The 17,387-nt window shown below is 40.9% G+C and overlaps 1 protein-coding gene across 5 annotated transcripts in view; it reads left to right on the forward strand.

The window, feature by feature from the left end:
- Nucleotides 1-17,387, forward strand: part of PSD3 (pleckstrin and Sec7 domain containing 3) — a 611,013-nt gene that overhangs the window by 545,870 nt on the left and 47,756 nt on the right. For all 5 annotated transcript variants that reach the window (XM_062199432.1, XM_062199434.1, XM_062199435.1 and 2 more), the window contains 2 exons: nucleotides 12,613-12,770; nucleotides 16,585-16,729. In XM_062199432.1, coding sequence (XP_062055416.1) covers nucleotides 12,613-12,770; nucleotides 16,585-16,729 — 303 coding nt within the window. The remainder of the gene's footprint in view (nucleotides 1-12,612; nucleotides 12,771-16,584; nucleotides 16,730-17,387) is intronic.

Genomic DNA, 17,387 nt, shown 5'->3' on the forward strand with positions numbered 1-17,387 from the left:
GAGATCAGGAGGAAGCACCTGGCTCCTGGCTTCGCATCGGCACCGCGCCGGCCATAACAGCCATTTGGGGAGTGAACCAATGGAAGGAAGACCTTTCTCTCTGTCTCTCTCTCTCACTGTCTAACTCTGCCTGTCAAAAAGAAAAGAAAAGAAAAGGAAAGAAAAGACAAGACAAGACAAGACAAGACGAGTGTCTCTTCCCAGAAGAGCAGTCTTACAGTACAGATGAGAAGACTGGTCTTGTACAGGGAATGACCATTGAGCTCTGAAAAAGCCCCAGTTAACACGATGTAAGTCAGTGAATGGGTTACAGTTGGAAAAAACAGGGAACATGGAATAAATATGGATAATTACTGATTCCAGTTTCTAAAATCCTCTGAGGTAGACTACGCCTGTGAGATAACAGCAGCAATCCAGTGACCCATAATGATCAGACACAGTAAGACATAGGTAGTAGGCATGAGGTAGTTTCATCTGTCTTACAACTAAGTAAGAACATACTCCTATCCTTGTCTTTTCTAGAATTTCTAAGGTGCCTGAGACCAGACAGCTCAAATAAGGATGTGTATGCCTCATTGGTAGTTAATTATTACTGTTGAAATATAAAATACTCATGGCAGTAGAATTTACTATTACCATTTTAATGTGGTACTCACAGTTCACGTATGCCTTAAAAATTTATAAGAAATGCTAACAGTGATCAAATTCTTGTTAGTACTGTTGTTCTACCATTTTTTTAAATGTTTATTGTCACCTACTTGAAAGGCAGAGTGATTGGGAAGGGGCTGGGGGGCAGTATCTTCCATTCATTGGTTCACTCCCCAAATGCCCACAGGGCCGGGCTGGGTGGAAGCCAGGATCCTGGAATTCCATCCAGGTTGTCACAAGGATGGCTGAGGCCCAAGCACTTGAACCATCATCTACTGCCTCCCAGGATGTATTAGCAGGAAGCTGGAGCTAGGACTCAAACCAACTTACCAGTGTGGGATAGAGGCTTCCCAGCAGTGGCTGAAATCACTTTTGGCACTTGGATATTAACTTCATATCCATTTTATTAACACACAGAGAATGAGTCATCTGTTGGCCCAGGGCCTAGACAATAGACAAGCCTTTGCTATCAGATGGCTTCAAAAGGTCTCTCTTGCTTTCTGTCATGGGTTTTGCATCTCTCCCTGCCAATTTCCTCCTCTGTCTTGAAAGTAATTTTCTGAGGTTTCTGACAATGTTCTGTTCCTGAGCAAGTGAGCTTTCCCAAGGAAAAGCTGTCGCTGTCTGGTGGTGGACACAGTGGTTGAAAGTGATGGGTGTAAGCGGCTTGTTAGAGCCGGGCGGTGAATGACTTATAGCTTGGCTGTTGATTGCTGTACTTTGCAGACTGACCTCCTGAGAATCCTTTCCGTCTTTTATCTTTAGGGCCTAGAAAACAGTTGTTGAAATCTGAATACATTTGCCTAAGCTCTGTCTTCAGAAAGTGAAAGCACAATTCATTATCTGAAACATTACTGGGAACCCTGTCCTTGAGGCAAAATCTTCTCTTCACTCCTTGGATCACGTGAAAGAGATTTGTTCCAACTGCTTGTAAGGTTTCTCAGAATCCAGTTGGAAAAGGAGATTTTCCAGTATTTAAACTTGTACAGGTAGCATCAGTGTGAGCCCAGGCCGGGCAGAAGGAAGCCCCTGAAATCTGCTTTGATGGCAGCTGGTGTGGGGATCCGATGTGCAGATACCACAGCACCTGGAGCAGGCAGTCCCCGGCCTGGTTTCCTAAAAATGCCTGCTTTGCTTTCCTGCGTGCTCAGGGCATTTAATCTCCTTTTGTGAAACTGCTGGCATTGGAGCCAGCGCAGTGGCATAGCAGGTAAAGCTGCCGCCTGCAGTGCTGGCATCCCATATGGGCGCCAGTTCAAGTCCCAGCTGCACTATGCCATTATATTACCAGTTCCAAGCTTCAGTTTCCTGCTGATGCTCGCAGTGATGGCTCAGGTACTTGGGTTCCTGCCACCCATGTGAGAAACCTGGATTGAGTTCCTGGCTTCTGGGTTTGGCCTGGCCCAGCCCTGGCTGCTGTGGGTATGTGAGGAGAGCACCAATGGGTGGAAGATCTGCCTGCCTCTCTCTACCTCACAAATTAAGTAACTAATTAATTAATTTTAAAAATCAGCAACTCTAAAAAGGGAAAAGTTAACAAGGCTTTGAAGTCTTGACATATGATGATCAACATACTTTCTGCAGTCATAATTTAAAAAATGACCGCAGCCTGCAGGGAAATGTGACCACTTTATGAGAGATATCTAGGATATAAATATATAAAACCCTGCGTTCACAAAGAACGCAGATCTGGAAACAGATCTGGTCTCTGGGATTTCAGACACTGAGGCGTGCTCTGAAGGACTCCATGTTTTAACACTGTTGCAGTTTAAATGCCTGGCACAGGGCATCAAGTTTGCTTCTCAAGGATTTCAGTTTCTTCCCAGTCACTCCAGTGTGTGGTAGCGCCAGGGCTCAAACCTCTTCCCTGTGTGCCTCTCAGGGGCCGAGAAACGCTTTCCTCTCCCCATTCCTTCCTCTCCCCATCCCCTCCCTCTCTTCCTTCCTTCCTGCTTCCTTCCTTCCTCTCATTTTTCCGCCCGCCCTCTTTCCTTCTTCCCTTTCCCTCCCTCGTCCCTTCTTTGAACAAGTACCACACCCACAGCAGTCATCTGAAAGTTGGAGAGGGAGACAAACACTCACGTGACCCTCAGAGGCTCAGAGCTGGGCAGTGGCTGAGTGATGGACAGTGACACAGCCGCAGCCTTTATCAGAATGTTAGCGAAACCTGGGACTGAGAAGGAAGCAGAAATAGCCTCTCGCCAATAACAGCCCCGATCTTTAAATTATGAAGAAAAATGGGTGAAATATGGAAGAGTGTGTGCCAAGATTTTTTTTCCTGCTTATAACAAACAAACAAACAAACAAAATTTTTAAGATGTCTTACATTTCTTCATATATTCAGTCAAGGAATCATGTATTCTTTTTGCCTGGGTTCTTTTGTTGTTTTTTAAAGACTTATTTATTTATTTAAAAGTCAGATCAATTTTTCATCTGCTGGATTACTCCCCAAATGGCCATAACCTGGGGTCGGGCCAGGTACTCAATCTGAGTCCACTGCTTTCCCAGGTCATTAGCGGGGGGAGCTGGATCTGAAGCGGAGCAGCTGGGACAAGAATGGGCACCCATATGGGACGCTGGTGTTACAGGGGGTGGCTTTACCTGCTGTCCCACTTGCACGTGTTTTTGATAGCTGGCTAACCCCTTTCCCATATTGCTTCATAATAATAAAAAAAGACAGACCCTAATTTCTCGGTTACTTGTCAGATTGATCCTGGAAATTTCTCTGTGCCTCTCTAAAGTCCAAGACCTTTTGGAGAAAGCACTGAAAGTCATGCCACATGTGAAGGTGCTGCTGCTCTCCAGCCAGAGTAAGGAGGACTTCAGGGCTGGCAGAAAAGAAGGCCTGCTGCAGGCCTGTGCCCGTGCCCCGGACGTAATTGTAACCTGGAAGACAGAACAACACACATGTTCATTGCACAGATCAACATAAACATGCTTGGTCCTTTGACTATGCTTTGTTAATTCTCTCTTAATGCTACTTTTCACAGTAATGTGTTTTTCTGACTTTGTCTATATAACATGGAGAAGTTAATGCTCCAGGCTCCTTTTAGCTTTCAAATTCTGTGACTGATTTTTCACGTGTATGCTAGATTGAGTGATGGGCTAAGTACGTTTTCATTTGCTGTCACTCCTACCCTTCAGATTTGTGGAAACTTAACACTTTCTGTGTCCCCTATATGTGTGTGTGTGTTTAAGGAAAGATGAAGCAGGGTGATTTTTGGAAAGATCCCTCACCAGAAACATTTAGAATGAAAAAACCTAATTATCAAATTATGAAGAATGCTTTTTTAATTGTTGCCATTTTTATTATTATAACTTCAAAAAAGAGTTGTTCACAGTTTTCCTTCCTATATTCTTAAAAGAAATCAAGACCATTTCAACTTTGTTTTGAATTGGTTTAATTGCATGTAGCAGTTTTATCTATTTAATAAAGCATGAGGTAAATAACACTTTGAAAACTGGAATCACACTGCGTTTTTAACTGATGTTGATGAATTTCAGTTGAGTGTTGGTCACTTTCCAAATTGCAATTTGTCTTCACCTGAGTACAAATTTGCAGATTTGATGCCAATTATCTGTGCATGTGTAGGTGATTTTTGTGTTAGGATTCAGCTTCATAGGAGATTTAATTAACAAACTTCATAGGAAAGTTAAAGAAAGCCTTTCATTCCACGTTTTAAATGAAATTAAATCAATAGCATTGTTAAATCATATGGCAGAGTTCTCTCATGAACCATACCAGCTAAAAAGAAGTGGAGTACAAGGAACACAGGGAGAGTAACATGTTTTTAGGCATCATTATCACCCTTCACTTGTTTGAGAAAATGGGTAGTAATTAGATGTCACAGAGCATTTCTTTTCTTACGTAAAATTTCTTGATTGAATTTATCTCGCTCTCTGTTTCACATTTAGTTTGTGCAGCAAATACTCTTAGGTTTGGAGTGTCTTGATTACAGTAATTGATCCTTTATTTTTTTCCTTTTCAGTTCTGTCATTTAAAACAATGCCCTGTGATTTAAGTAGTAAAAAGAAAGATGTCAGAATGAACTCCATAGGGTAAAGTCTTTTTCTTTTTAACCCAGTTGTCTACCCTGGGTTTTGCTTACTTTTTATGGATCTGGAGCTTCATTTTCTAGTAGGAATTCAACATGTTGAGCATATTTTAAAGTTTGTACTTTGCCCTTTTTTAACTTTTTTTTACACTTTTAGAGTACTGTCAGAATATCATCCTTTAAGCTTGGTTCTCCATGAAAATATTAACAGAGAGAATATCTTCCAAGAATATAGTGGCTCCAAGTGCAAAGCTCTAAGTCATTTGGTATTGTTAGTTACTAACTGGTCTCTGGCTTCTTATTCACCTCTAGCAATTTGTTAACACTTCACCACATGGGTGGGAGTCAAAACAGAGTAGTTGTTACCATTCCCAAACATAGAGAATGAGAAAGGAAGAAAGCCAGGGACAGAACAGCCATGTGAACATGTGAATGGCAGACTGAAGAGGAGGAACCAGAGCAGTGCTCCGAGGCAGGAGAGAACCCAGAAGAGTACTGTAACAAGAAGCCAAAGGAGAATTCAAGAGTATCACTGACATCTTGCAGGTCCCATAAGATGAGGATTGAAAAGCTATTGAATTTTACAGTTAGGAGGTTGTTTCCAACCTTTGATAGAGCAGTTTCAGTAAGTGTAGATACAGACTTCCTAAAGAGGAAATGAAAATGAATAGATGAAAACAGTTATCATAGACTGTTAACTCATCGGATATGAAGGAAGAGAAAGAGACGGTTAGAGGAGAAAGCAATATTCCTGGGGAACTGTTGTCTTTCAGTACAACAGACCTTGTACCCAAGGCATAATTGTAGACTGTAAAGAAGAAACAAGACAGAGAATGGTTTTAAATGTACAAGAAAGACAATAAGTAATGAAACAAGGTCCTAAAAAAGGTTGGTAGGAAATGATCTGAGAATCCAGGATCCCAGTGTTGCTGGAGGAATGGAGATGGGAGAAATCAGGAAATACATTTGTTTACAGAATATGCAGGGAGAGAGGTTGATGCTTAAAATTTTAACCTTGTAGAAAACAAGATCAAGCTATATGCCACCAAAAGAGGTATTTATTAAGAATTTACAAAGCTAGCATTTATTGGGTACTTACTGTAGCTCGGAACATTATTGAGAGGTTTTTTTTTTTGGTTTTTTTTGTTTTTTGTTTTTTTTTAATTCCCTCACTTTTCTGAAGCCCAGAATTCTGTGAGGGCAAGTGTTGTCACTACTTCTCAATGGAGGAAGCTGAAGTTCCAGAAACCTGAGTCAGTGTAGGTACTGAAGATCAGAGCTAGTCCTTTAAACCTAGTTTTAGCTGCAGACACCTATGCAGTTGTGGTGAGCCGGGGGTATTGTATGTATCTGGCAGAATAGGAAATAGAGATTATCAGAAGCCTATAAAATAATTGTATGCACCTTAAATGTTTGCTAAGTCCCGGTCTGCACCACCGTGTTGACCGCCTCTGGCAGCCGTTGGCTTCATCATATGAAGGCAGACTCTGGGCAGGCCTTTTAGTTTCAGAATGCACAGGTGAGAAAATAAGGCATATTCTGGCAAAGCTTCCTAAATTTTAAGAATAAAGAGAAACTTTCATGAGATTCACAAAAGGAAGCAGAAGGAAAAAAGATTCAGCCTGGACTTCTCTTAAACTGGAGGCTGGAAGACAATAGAATAGTAGCTGCAGATTTTGTGTTGAGGGTTGTAATTATGAGTTCTATATCCAGTTCTGCACCTGTCAAAGAAAATGAAAGATCCTTGAGATTAAGAATTAAAATATTCAAGAGGAGAGAACATAACAAAGGGTTGAGAAAAGAGACCTCAAGATAGAAGAAAGAAAGAAAAAAGCAGATGAACAAGCAGATGAGTGTTTTTTTTCTTTGCTGCTTTTTCCAATCAAATGATCCTCAGTGAACATACATTAAACTCGTAGTGGAAATATAAAATATTATTCCAAATTAGATGAAATGCATGCATATTTAATAAAGCCATTACATCTTAATTAAAAAAAAAACTGACATGATTAAGCCTAAAAGAGTAAAGAGCCACTCAAGGAATGAAACTGTAAGTTCTGAGGTGGGTGTTTGGCACAATGGTGAAGATGCTGCTTGGGATGTCTGCATCCCGTATAGGAGGGCCTGGGTCTGAGTCCTGGCTCCACTTCTTTTTTTTTTTTTTTTTTTTTTTTTTTTTTTTTTTTTTTTTTTAATTTTTGACAGGCAGAGTGGACAGTGAGAGAGACAGAGAGAAAGGTCTTCCTTTTGCCGTTGGTTCACCCTCCAATGGCCGCCGCGGTAGCGCGCTGCGGCCGGCGCACCGCGCTGTTCCGATGGCAGGAGCCAGGTGCTTATCCTGGTCTCCCATGGGGTGCAGGGCCCAAGCACTTGGGCCATCCTCCACTGCACTCCCTGGCCATAGCAGAGAGCTGGCCTGGAAGAGGGGCAACCGGGACAGGATCGGTGCCCCGACCGGGACTAGAACCCGGTGTGCCGGCGCCGCAAGGCGGAGGATTAGCCTGTTGAGCCACGGCGCCGGCCTCTGGCTCCACTTCTGATGCCAGCTTCCTGCTAATGTGCATGCCAGGACGCAGCAGATGGTGTTGGCTCAATTACTTGTGTCCTGGCCACCACATGGGAGACCTGGATTATGTTTGAGTTTCCTGCCTTGAACCTGACCTAACCGGACTATTGTGAGCATTTGGGGAATATGCCAAAGGGTGGAGCATCTGTCTCTGACATTTTCTCTCTCTCTTCTCTCTAATTTCTTTTTTATTTTAAGATTTATTGTATTTATTTGAAAGACAGAGTTAGAGAGAGAGATAGAGACAGAAAGAGAGGTCTTCCATCCGCTGGTTCATTCCCCGGATGGCTGCAACGGCCGGAGCTGTGCTGATCCGAAGCCAGGAGCCAGGAGCTTCTTCCAGGTCTCCCACGTGGGTGCAGGGGCCCAAGGACTTGGGCCATCTTCTTCTGCTTTCCCAGGTCACAGCAGAGAGCTGGATTGGAAGAGGAGCAGCTGGGACTAGAACCGGCGCCCATGTGGGATGCTGGTGCTTCAGGCCAGGGTGTTAACCCGCTGTGCCACCAGCCATTCTAATTTCAAATAAAATAAAATTAAATAATAAGAATCTTAACAAAAAAGAAGAATGTAAGTGCAAAATACGTTTTCTTTCAATACAAAATGCATAATACACAATAATTTTAGTAAGATTGTAGAACAAAACCGCTTCAGCAACATTTATGATTAATGAAAAGGGACAAGAGAAGAAGTAAAAGTATTTTAAGTCTTAAATTGTTGATGTGGAGAGGACTAGAGAAATAGAGCATTTTTGTGGGAGAGATTGTTAAGCTTCAATATTGTATAACTAAGCACTAACCAGGATAAAGAAGAACACTTTAAAATAATACATTGCACCTCATAATTTAAAAAAAAAAGGTAATACTTGTGACCTAACTATGCCAAACAGCCAAGGAACTGTGTTGTAAAACAGAAACTATTAGAAATAGCAGGAGAACGTGAAGCACTATATGTCAAAAAAGGTCAATATACCTGTCTCAAGGGGTTGAACTGGTGGGGAAAAAATAATAACAGAACATAAAGGAATTGGATCAATAAACTTGACTGATCCCTCACAGAATAAACCTTTGGTTATATGTCCATGACACGTTGACAGAAATCTAACATAAAATTGGTCACAAGAAAAGCCTTAACAAATTTATGGGAAAAGATTTTGCAAACTGCATTATCTGGTCATATGCCAATAAAATTAGAACTATATAATGATAAATAATTAAACCTGTAGGTACCTTAAATTTGAGAAATATTCATTGATATTACTTAGATCAAAGAAGAGACCAAAAATTAAAACTACACACTATCCATTATGCTATGAAAAAAACACTTTTCATTCTCCAGTGTTACACAATATGACCCATACTCAGAAGAAAATTATAACCTTTAGTGCCTTCTTAATTAAAGAAGGAATATGAAAAATGAAAGAACAAAGTGGCTGTGTTAACACATTCAAACGAAAAAAGAAATGTACCAAAAGAAGCCAGACCCAGAACATCAAATAGATACATACACATTTCTAGGCTAATCTACAAATATCAGGCCAATTGGGAAATCAGTGTGTATGGAAATGGAGACAGCGTATAAATCCCCTGCAGGTGACTTTGGCTCCAATCCTCTCATTCTTTACCTGTCAGATTCCTATCAGGATTCTAAGTGGGAACACTGGGTAGGGGGCTAGATGGACAGGCTTTTATTCCAGCCATCAGGAGACTGGAAGAAGGGATTTGCAGCTATACTACTTCCAGTTGAAACCTCTCCTGCATTAAACATTGCTGCGGAAGGAGATCCATGAATCTTTAGAATGCTCCATCACTGAGAAAATCTCATTTTAAAAGGACAAGAATGACCTCAAGGCATAACTAGATTATAGATTCATGAGTTACTGGGAATTACAGAACAGATACCTGTAAATCTGTTGAATTTATTTTAACATATTCTTTCTGTTCTTCTGATTCATCATAACTCTTAAAGACTGCCATTGTCAACAGAAGTTCTTTACCACTGAGGCTTAATAAAATACAACTCCTTGCAATCCCAAAATATAAAGTCTGCCATTTAATATTATACGTTTTTCTAATCTTTCTAATGCCAGGGGCATTTACTTTGTATTTCAGAGGGAAAACCTTTGCCTCCCAGGACAACAGGGAGCATTAAGGATCAACAGCCTTCATTTTGACTCAGTTTCCATTGAAAGCACTAGTGCATTTGAATTACTTGATCTGTGGGGGGGAGATCGGTGGGGGGGGGGGATTGTGATTGGTTTTCTGAAAATGTGCAAAACTAGACTGTGTGGTAACAGAACAGGCAATATCTTCCTGCTTTAGGCTTTTCCTGCCAATTAGGAGGCCGTGTGTGTGTGTGTGTGTGTGTACACATGTGCATGTATGCCCTTTACAGGAGAAATACAAAGCTATTCAACATCATACTTTGTTTTTGATAAAATATGGGAAGGAGGGACAAGAACTGCAAACCCTAGAAAACATCTTCCATAACAATTTATAGCACATATAGTAGATGATGGGTGTTTTTATATGCAGCTCAAGCCTTTTGTACTATATTAGGAACTATGACAAATAACAGGACTAAACTTGTTTTGAATCCTAATTATTATTATTTTACTAGTAAGGATTTTTTCAGTTAATATTTAAAGGAGTGCAGAAGAACTTTGATAAATCTATATGAATTCTGTATTTGAATTCTGTAGTTAATGTCCAAAGAAAACATTATATATTTATATTACCCTTTGCATTTCATGTAATTTTACCTGTTTTTCAAGTTTGTTATAATAGAGATAAGCATTCTCCTAATTTTCAAATTGCTTTCCTCTTCCCTTTTCAACAGAAAAGGGAAAAAATTCATTTTGCTTTACTGTTAATTTTTCTTTTGATATTAACCTATACAATGAAATAGCAAGAAAACATACTTATCTGTACTTATCGTGTTCATAACAATTTAACTCAGAATAACTAAAATATGAAATTAACCAGATATCCAGTAACTGATGACTGGATAAAGTTTAATGTATATATATATATATATATAGGTATATACATATATATAGATACACACACCCATGGAATACTGCTCACCCATAAAAAAGAAATGAAATACTGTCTTTCACAACAAAATGGATGCAATTAGAGACCATTATGCTTAGTGAAATAAATCAGTCCCAAAAAGACAAATGTTTTCCCTGACTTGTGGTAACTAATACACAGAATCCCAAAAAATGTAGTGAATATGAGCAAAATTGACATTTTGAGATATCAGATTTGAAATTGTTTATTTTTTAAAAGATTTATTTATTTATTTATTTGAAAGGCAGTGTTACAGAGAGGCAGAGAGGGAGGTCTTCCATTCACTGGTTCATTCCCCCAAATGGCCGCAGTGGTCAGAGCTGGGCTGATCCGAAGCCAAGGAGCCAGGAGCTTCCTCTGGGTCTCCCAAGTGGATGCAGGCGCCCAAACACTTGGGCCAGCTTCTACTGCTTTCTCAGGCCATAGCAGAGAGCTGAATTGGAAGTGGACTCAAACTGGCACCCACATGCGATACTAGCACTGCAAGAGGTGGTTTTACCCACTACCCTTGATTATTGTTTGTAACCCTTGTCTATATTCTTGGGGAACAGTGGTTTTTCTACTCACTACTTGCTGAATTATTTATTTAGTAGAGGGTTAAGCTTGTTACTATAAAGTAAATTAAAATATGTCATTGTCAACATTAGAGGAAAAATAAGAAAGGAAGGAGGTAGGGTGGAAGGGAGGAAGAGTAGGGTGGGATTATGCTCTTAAATCTGTATATGAAATACATGAAATGTATTCCTTCTATATAAATAAAATATTTTTGATAGTTAAAAAAAAGAAATATATTGCCTTTAGAGCAAAGGACACAGTGGCACTGTTCTCGCTATCTGTAGTTCTGTTGGTGGACATCTGCAAGCTTTTGCATTACTCCATTTAATTCTGAAATCAAATCACACTGACCATTGGGCCCAGCCTCATTTCAAATCATTAAATGTGTGTGATAAACATTTCTGTCCTTGGTCTTTCTTTGCTATGTACCTTAATTTTATATACCAGATTAAATTTTTTTCCTCTTTAGAGATTTGTTTTATTTATTTATTTATTTTTATTTTATTTTTATTTTATTTTTGACAGGCAGAGTGGACAGTGAGAGAGAGACAGAGAGAAAGGTCTTCCTTTTGCCGTTGGTTCACCCTCCAATGGCCGCCGCGGTAGGCGCGCTGCGGCCGGCGCACTGCGCTGTTCCGATGGCAGGAGCCAGGTGCTTCTCCTGGTCTCCCATGGGGTGCAGGGCCCAAGCACTTGGGCCATCCTCCACTGCACTCCCTGGCCACAGCAGAGAGCTGGCCTGGAAGAGGGGCAACTGGGACAGGATCGGTGCCCCGACCGGGACTAGAACCCGGTGTGCCGGCGCCGCAAGGTGGAGGATTAGCCTGTTGAGCCACGGCGCCGGCCTATTTATTTATTTTTGACAGGCAGAGTGGACAGTGAGAGAGAGACAGAGAGAAAGGTCTTCCTTTTGCTGTTGGTTCACCCTCCAATGGCCGCCGCAGCCGGCGCACCGCGCTGTTCCAATGGCAGGAGCCAGATGCTTATCCTGGTCTCCCATGGGGTGCAGGGCCCAAGCACTTGCCACAGCAGAGAGCTGGCCTGGAAGAGGGGCAACCGGGACAGGATCGGTGCCCCGACCAGGACTAGAACCTGGTGTGCCGGCGCCGCAAGGTGGAGGATTAGCCTAGTGAGCCGTGGCGCCGGTCCGAATTTTTTTTCCTCTTTAGGTATGTATATTTTCTCATTCTCAGCAGATGTTTCTAACAACATTATGACATTGCAAAGGATTATTTTTAGATTTATTTTTAAAGATTTATTTATTTATTTATTTAAAAAGCAGAGTGACCAAGGGGGAGAAACAGAAGGAGAGAAGAATCTCCATCTGCTGGTTCACTCCCCAAATGCCCACAACAGCCAGGGCTGGGCCAGACTGAAGCCAGGAACCAGGAGTTCAGTCCAGGTTTCCCATGTGGATGCCTGGGACCCATTCACTCCCTTCCATCATTTACTCTCTTCCAGGCGCGTTAGCAGAGCACCAGTGTGGAGGAGCCAGGACTGAAGTGCACGCTGGTATGGGATGCAGGCATCCTGGGTAGCTGCTTAACTCACTGCACCACAACACTCAGCCCCGGATGATCTTCATTGCTTTCCATCATTCATTTCACTTTTGCCGTGTGCTTTCATGGGCTTTCTAAATGTTTTTCTTTTAGTTTTAGGTTTTAAAAAGATAAACTGCATCTGATCATACTCCTGTTTCCTTTGTCTCCCTCCACAGGATGAATATAAGCCAGAGAAGGCCTTGTCTGAGGAGGACCTGAAGAACGCCGTGAGCCTGCACCACGCCCTGGCCTCCAAGGCCACGGACTACGAGAAGAAGCCCAACGTGTTCAAGCTCAAAACTGCCGACTGGAGGGTCTTGCTTTTTCAAACCCAGTATGTGTTGGTTTGTGTTTATTTGCTTTTTGTTTTTTTACTTTGTTTATCACTGCTTTTTTTAAAGATTTATTTATTTACCCTTTCTCTCTCTCTCTCTGTGTCTCTCTCTCTCTTTCACTGTCTAACTCCTCTGCCTGTCCAAAAAAAAAAAAAAAAAAGATTTATTTATTTACTTGAAAAGCAAAGTTACAGAGAGGCAGAGAGAGAGAGAGAGAGAGCGCCGGCCCCAAAGCTTATCACTGCTTTGACAAAGAAATAGAATCAGGCTCTGCAGGAGACGTTCTTTGAGTTGGAGTCAAAGTCATGAACTTGTTCCATTAGGGAAACAACTGCCTAAAAGACTAGAGTGAAAACCAAGAAAGCCCGGTCCATGGTTCTTTATGCTACAGAGGAGCTCTGTGACTTCAGTCAGCCGCTTGCCAGCTCCAAAACTCAGTGTCTTCATCCATACAAATGCAATGGTTTTGGAAAGATTCTATTACAAAATGAGTAAGACCTGGATTTCAGTCACCATTTCCTAGTCTGTCTTCTCTTCAATCCTTGGCTAGTGGACAATACTGTTTATCACACGGGGCTCTGGGAAGGGTTAAATAACTGTATGAAGTAGTGCCTTGCACGTAGAAGCTGGTCAGCACTTGGAAATGTCTGTCTCATTCTCTGGTTCCATTTCCTTCTTTTTTTTTTTTTTAACTTTTATTTAATGAATATAAATTTCCAGTGTACAGCTTATGGATTACAATGGCTTCCCCCTCCCATAACTTCCCTCCCACCCGCAACCCTCCCCTCTCCCGCTCCCTCTCCCCTTCCATTTGCATCAAGATTCATTTTCAATTCTCTTTATATACAGAAGATCAATTTAGTATAAAGATTTCAACAGTTTGCACCCACATAGAAACACAAAGTGAAACATACTGTTTGAGTACTAGTTATAGCATCAAATCACAATGTACAGCACATTAAGGACAGAGATCCCACATGAGGAGCAAGTGCACAGTGGCTCCTGTTGTTGACCCAACAAATTGACATTCTAGTTTATGGCGCCAGTAACCATCCTAGGCTGTCGTCATGAATTGCCAAGGCTATGGAAGCCTTCCAAGTTTGCCGACTCTGATCATATTTAGACAAGGTCATAAAAGACAGAGTGAGAATAGTAACCAATGATCCTAAGAGTGGCATTTACCAGGTTTGAACAATTATACAGCATTAAGTGGGGAAGAGGACCATCAGTACACACAGGTTGGGAGCAGAGCCATTGGTGGTAGAGTAGAGGTTATGATTACAAAGGAATGAGGCCCAAGTGCACTAGACAGGGCCTAGAACAAAGGACAGAGTCATTATTAGAGGAGCTAAGAAAGGTGCTGTCTAAGCTACAATTAAGTTTTCTGATTGAGAGGCAAGTAGAATCTGATAGAAGGGGCTTGATAATAATCTGGTGGACTTTAGGCCTTGTAAATTCAGAGGCCCAGACCTATCTATCTCTTCACATTTCCTTCTGAGCTCAGATAGTCTGCTATCGTGCCAAAAGAGAAAGAACGTCACACACCAAGAGAGGAAAAGGGGTGGTTTGCTATTTTAGTAAGGGTCTACTGACAGACTTGGGAGCAGAAGCCGAAGGTTGCACGTACAGAATTCTGCATTTGTGAAATGAGAAACTGAGTTTTCAGAACCCAGCCTCTAAGACAGGAAACACAATAGCATCAGTGTCTGTAACAGACAATATTAGTCATTCACAACTTGAGCCCACTTCAAAGTCACCCTCAACGTAGCACCACCCAACTGGCCCCAGTTGACACTGGAATTAAAGTTTGACATCAAGATAATCGTGAAACTCTTGTATCTGTGTGCTTGTTGATTGGAGCAACACAAGATCAAAGAGAGTAGAACTGAGAGCAACAACAGGTACCCTGGTAGTTTGTAGATGTTGAACTTCTGAAGTTATAAAATTGCTGACATCAGGTGCAGAGAAGTTATAAGGAAGGAAGCTCAAGGGTTTTGATTGTGAAAATAGGATAGTTTGCACCACACGGGGACCCAGAGACAGATTTATAATTCAGCTGTTGGATGTAAAGAGTTTTTTCAGATTATCCTGGTCCCCCCCCCCATATTTTTTTAATCTAGAATACCAGCTTTAATAACTGAGAAGATCTAATTACTTCAGATAGAATCAGTGCAGAACCAGGGAGATCAGATTAGAGAGCCTGTGGGTGCAGGGATTACTGGGGATCAAGTGTGACATCTCTCAGAGTTGATGGAGAAAAGGATTACAGATATGGCTGATGCTGTTTTCCACATTCCCACTCATTGAGTATGCATCTGATTAATAACTTATCTTGTCTCATGACCATTTTTTTCATTCATTTATAAATTCTCAAAGATTTCTTAAGTACTGCAGCGCTGGGCTTTCTGGATATGAGACGTATATGTAAAGAATGATCAAGATGTCAGATGATTTCCACCTCCTTCAGGTGGATAGATTTTTAAACAATCTTTTGAAGGTGTACTGACCTTGGTACTTACATACCATAAAATTGTGTCTATTTTAAACATGCATTTCAATGATTCTTAGCAGGTTTAGCAGAATAGTGCGGCCATCATCACAGTCCAGTTCTAGAACTTCCATCACTCCAGATATGAAATGTGTCCATTTCATAATCACTGCCCATTTTCACTCTTAGCCCCAGACACACCACTGATCTACTTTCCATTTCTAGGGCTTTGCCTTTTCTGGACATTTTCAATAAATGGAATTATATATAATACGTGGTTTTTATGTTTGCCCTCTTTCACTTGGCATAAAATTGGTTGCATGTTGCAGTATGTCATACTTTTGTGGCTGATACTGTTCAGTATACAGATTTACCACATTTGTTTACCCATTCATTAGTTGATGGACATTTGGAGTCTTTTCATTTCTGACTCTTAGGAATAATAATACTGTGAACATTGATATACAAGTCTTTGTGGTAGCTATATTTTTGACTTGTCTTGGGTGCCTAGTTAAGCATAGAATCGCTGACTTGTATGATAAACTTAACTTTTAGAGGAACTGTCTGCCTGTCCCATGCCCTTTTTATAGTCTCTCTATAAATGTATGTTTCATGTGAGTTTTAAATTATGTGATTGAAGAAGATGAACTAATGCTTTGATTAATTTTGGCATGGCTTAGTATCTGACAAGAGATTCAAGTTTAGTGAATATATTTCTCTTTTTCCTTCTATATCCTAAAAATGTAATTATGGTCTTATACTATGATAACCATAGGCCTTTTACTACTATGGTAATGGCTGTTGAGAATGTTAGTCTCCCATGAAGTCTTGTCAGGGATTAGGTGTACCAACATGAATAAATGATGTTTGTGTGTGTGCCATTTTAAGTCAGTAATGAGAAATGGACAAAGTGCAATACCCTTAGTTGCAGAAATATCCTAACATCGGCCGGCACCGTGGCTTAACAGGCTAATCCTCCGCCTTGCGGTGCTGGCACACCGGGTTCTAGTCCCGGTTGGGGTGCCGGATTCTATCCTGGTTGCCCCTCTTCCAGGCCAGCTCTCTGCTATGGCCCGGGAAGGCAGTGGAGGATGGCCCAAGTCCTTGGGCCCTGCACCCGCATGGGAGACCAGGAGAAGCACCTGGCTCCTGGCTTCGGATCAGCGCGATGCGCCTGCCGCAGCGGCCATTGGAGGGTGAACCAACGGCAAAAAGGAAGACCTTTCTCTCTGTCTCTCTCTCTCTCACTATCCACTCTGCCTGTTAAAAAATTAAAAAAAAAAAAAAAAGAAATATCCTAACATAAATATGTCTGTTTCTCATAGGAGTCCAGAGGAAATGCAAGGGTGGATAAACAAAATTAACTGTGTTGCAGCTGTATTTTCTGCACCGCCTTTTCCAGCAGCCATTGGCTCTCAGAAGAAGTTCAGCCGCCCACTTCTGCCTGCCACAACAACAAAACTGTCTCAAGTAAGTCACTTTCAAAGTACTTTGACCTTGAAAAAAAGCAAAATTATTAGTAAAATAGTCTTACTAATATTTATATTTGAATATTACTCCAGATCTGTGGGATAAATGGAACAAAATGCTGTATACTTGGTTTGACACCTCGTTTAAATGTACATAACTGAGTCATAGTTGGTAGGATAGCTTCTTTGTTGTAGTCTCTGCGATTTATATTCATTTACTATTTAATCAGTTGTACTTGCCTGGTGTTCTCCTCTTCCTCAAGCAACATTTTTTTTTTAGCATACTTACATTAAAAAAAAAAAACAGACAATTAAAAGCCAGAGAATGTTGTACCAAGAAAAGAAGAAGAGAGGTAAAATTTTTTTTAATTTTTTTTATTTAGTAAATATAAATTTCCAAAGTAAAGTTTATGGATTACAATGCCCCCCCCATAATTTCCCTCCCACTCGCACCCTCCCATCTCCTGCTCCCTCTCCTATTCCATTCACCTCAAGATTCATTTTCAATTATCTTTATATACAGAAGATTGATTTAGTATATATTAAGTAAAGATTTCATCAGTTTGCACCCACACAGAAACACAAAGTGTAAAATACTGTTTGAGTACTAGTTATAGCATTACTTCACATTAGACAACACATTAAGGACAGATCCCACA

The sequence above is a fragment of the Lepus europaeus genome, chromosome 8 (assembly GCF_033115175.1).
Source record: "Lepus europaeus isolate LE1 chromosome 8, mLepTim1.pri, whole genome shotgun sequence".
In the NCBI taxonomy this organism is placed as follows: Eukaryota; Metazoa; Chordata; class Mammalia; order Lagomorpha; family Leporidae; genus Lepus; species Lepus europaeus.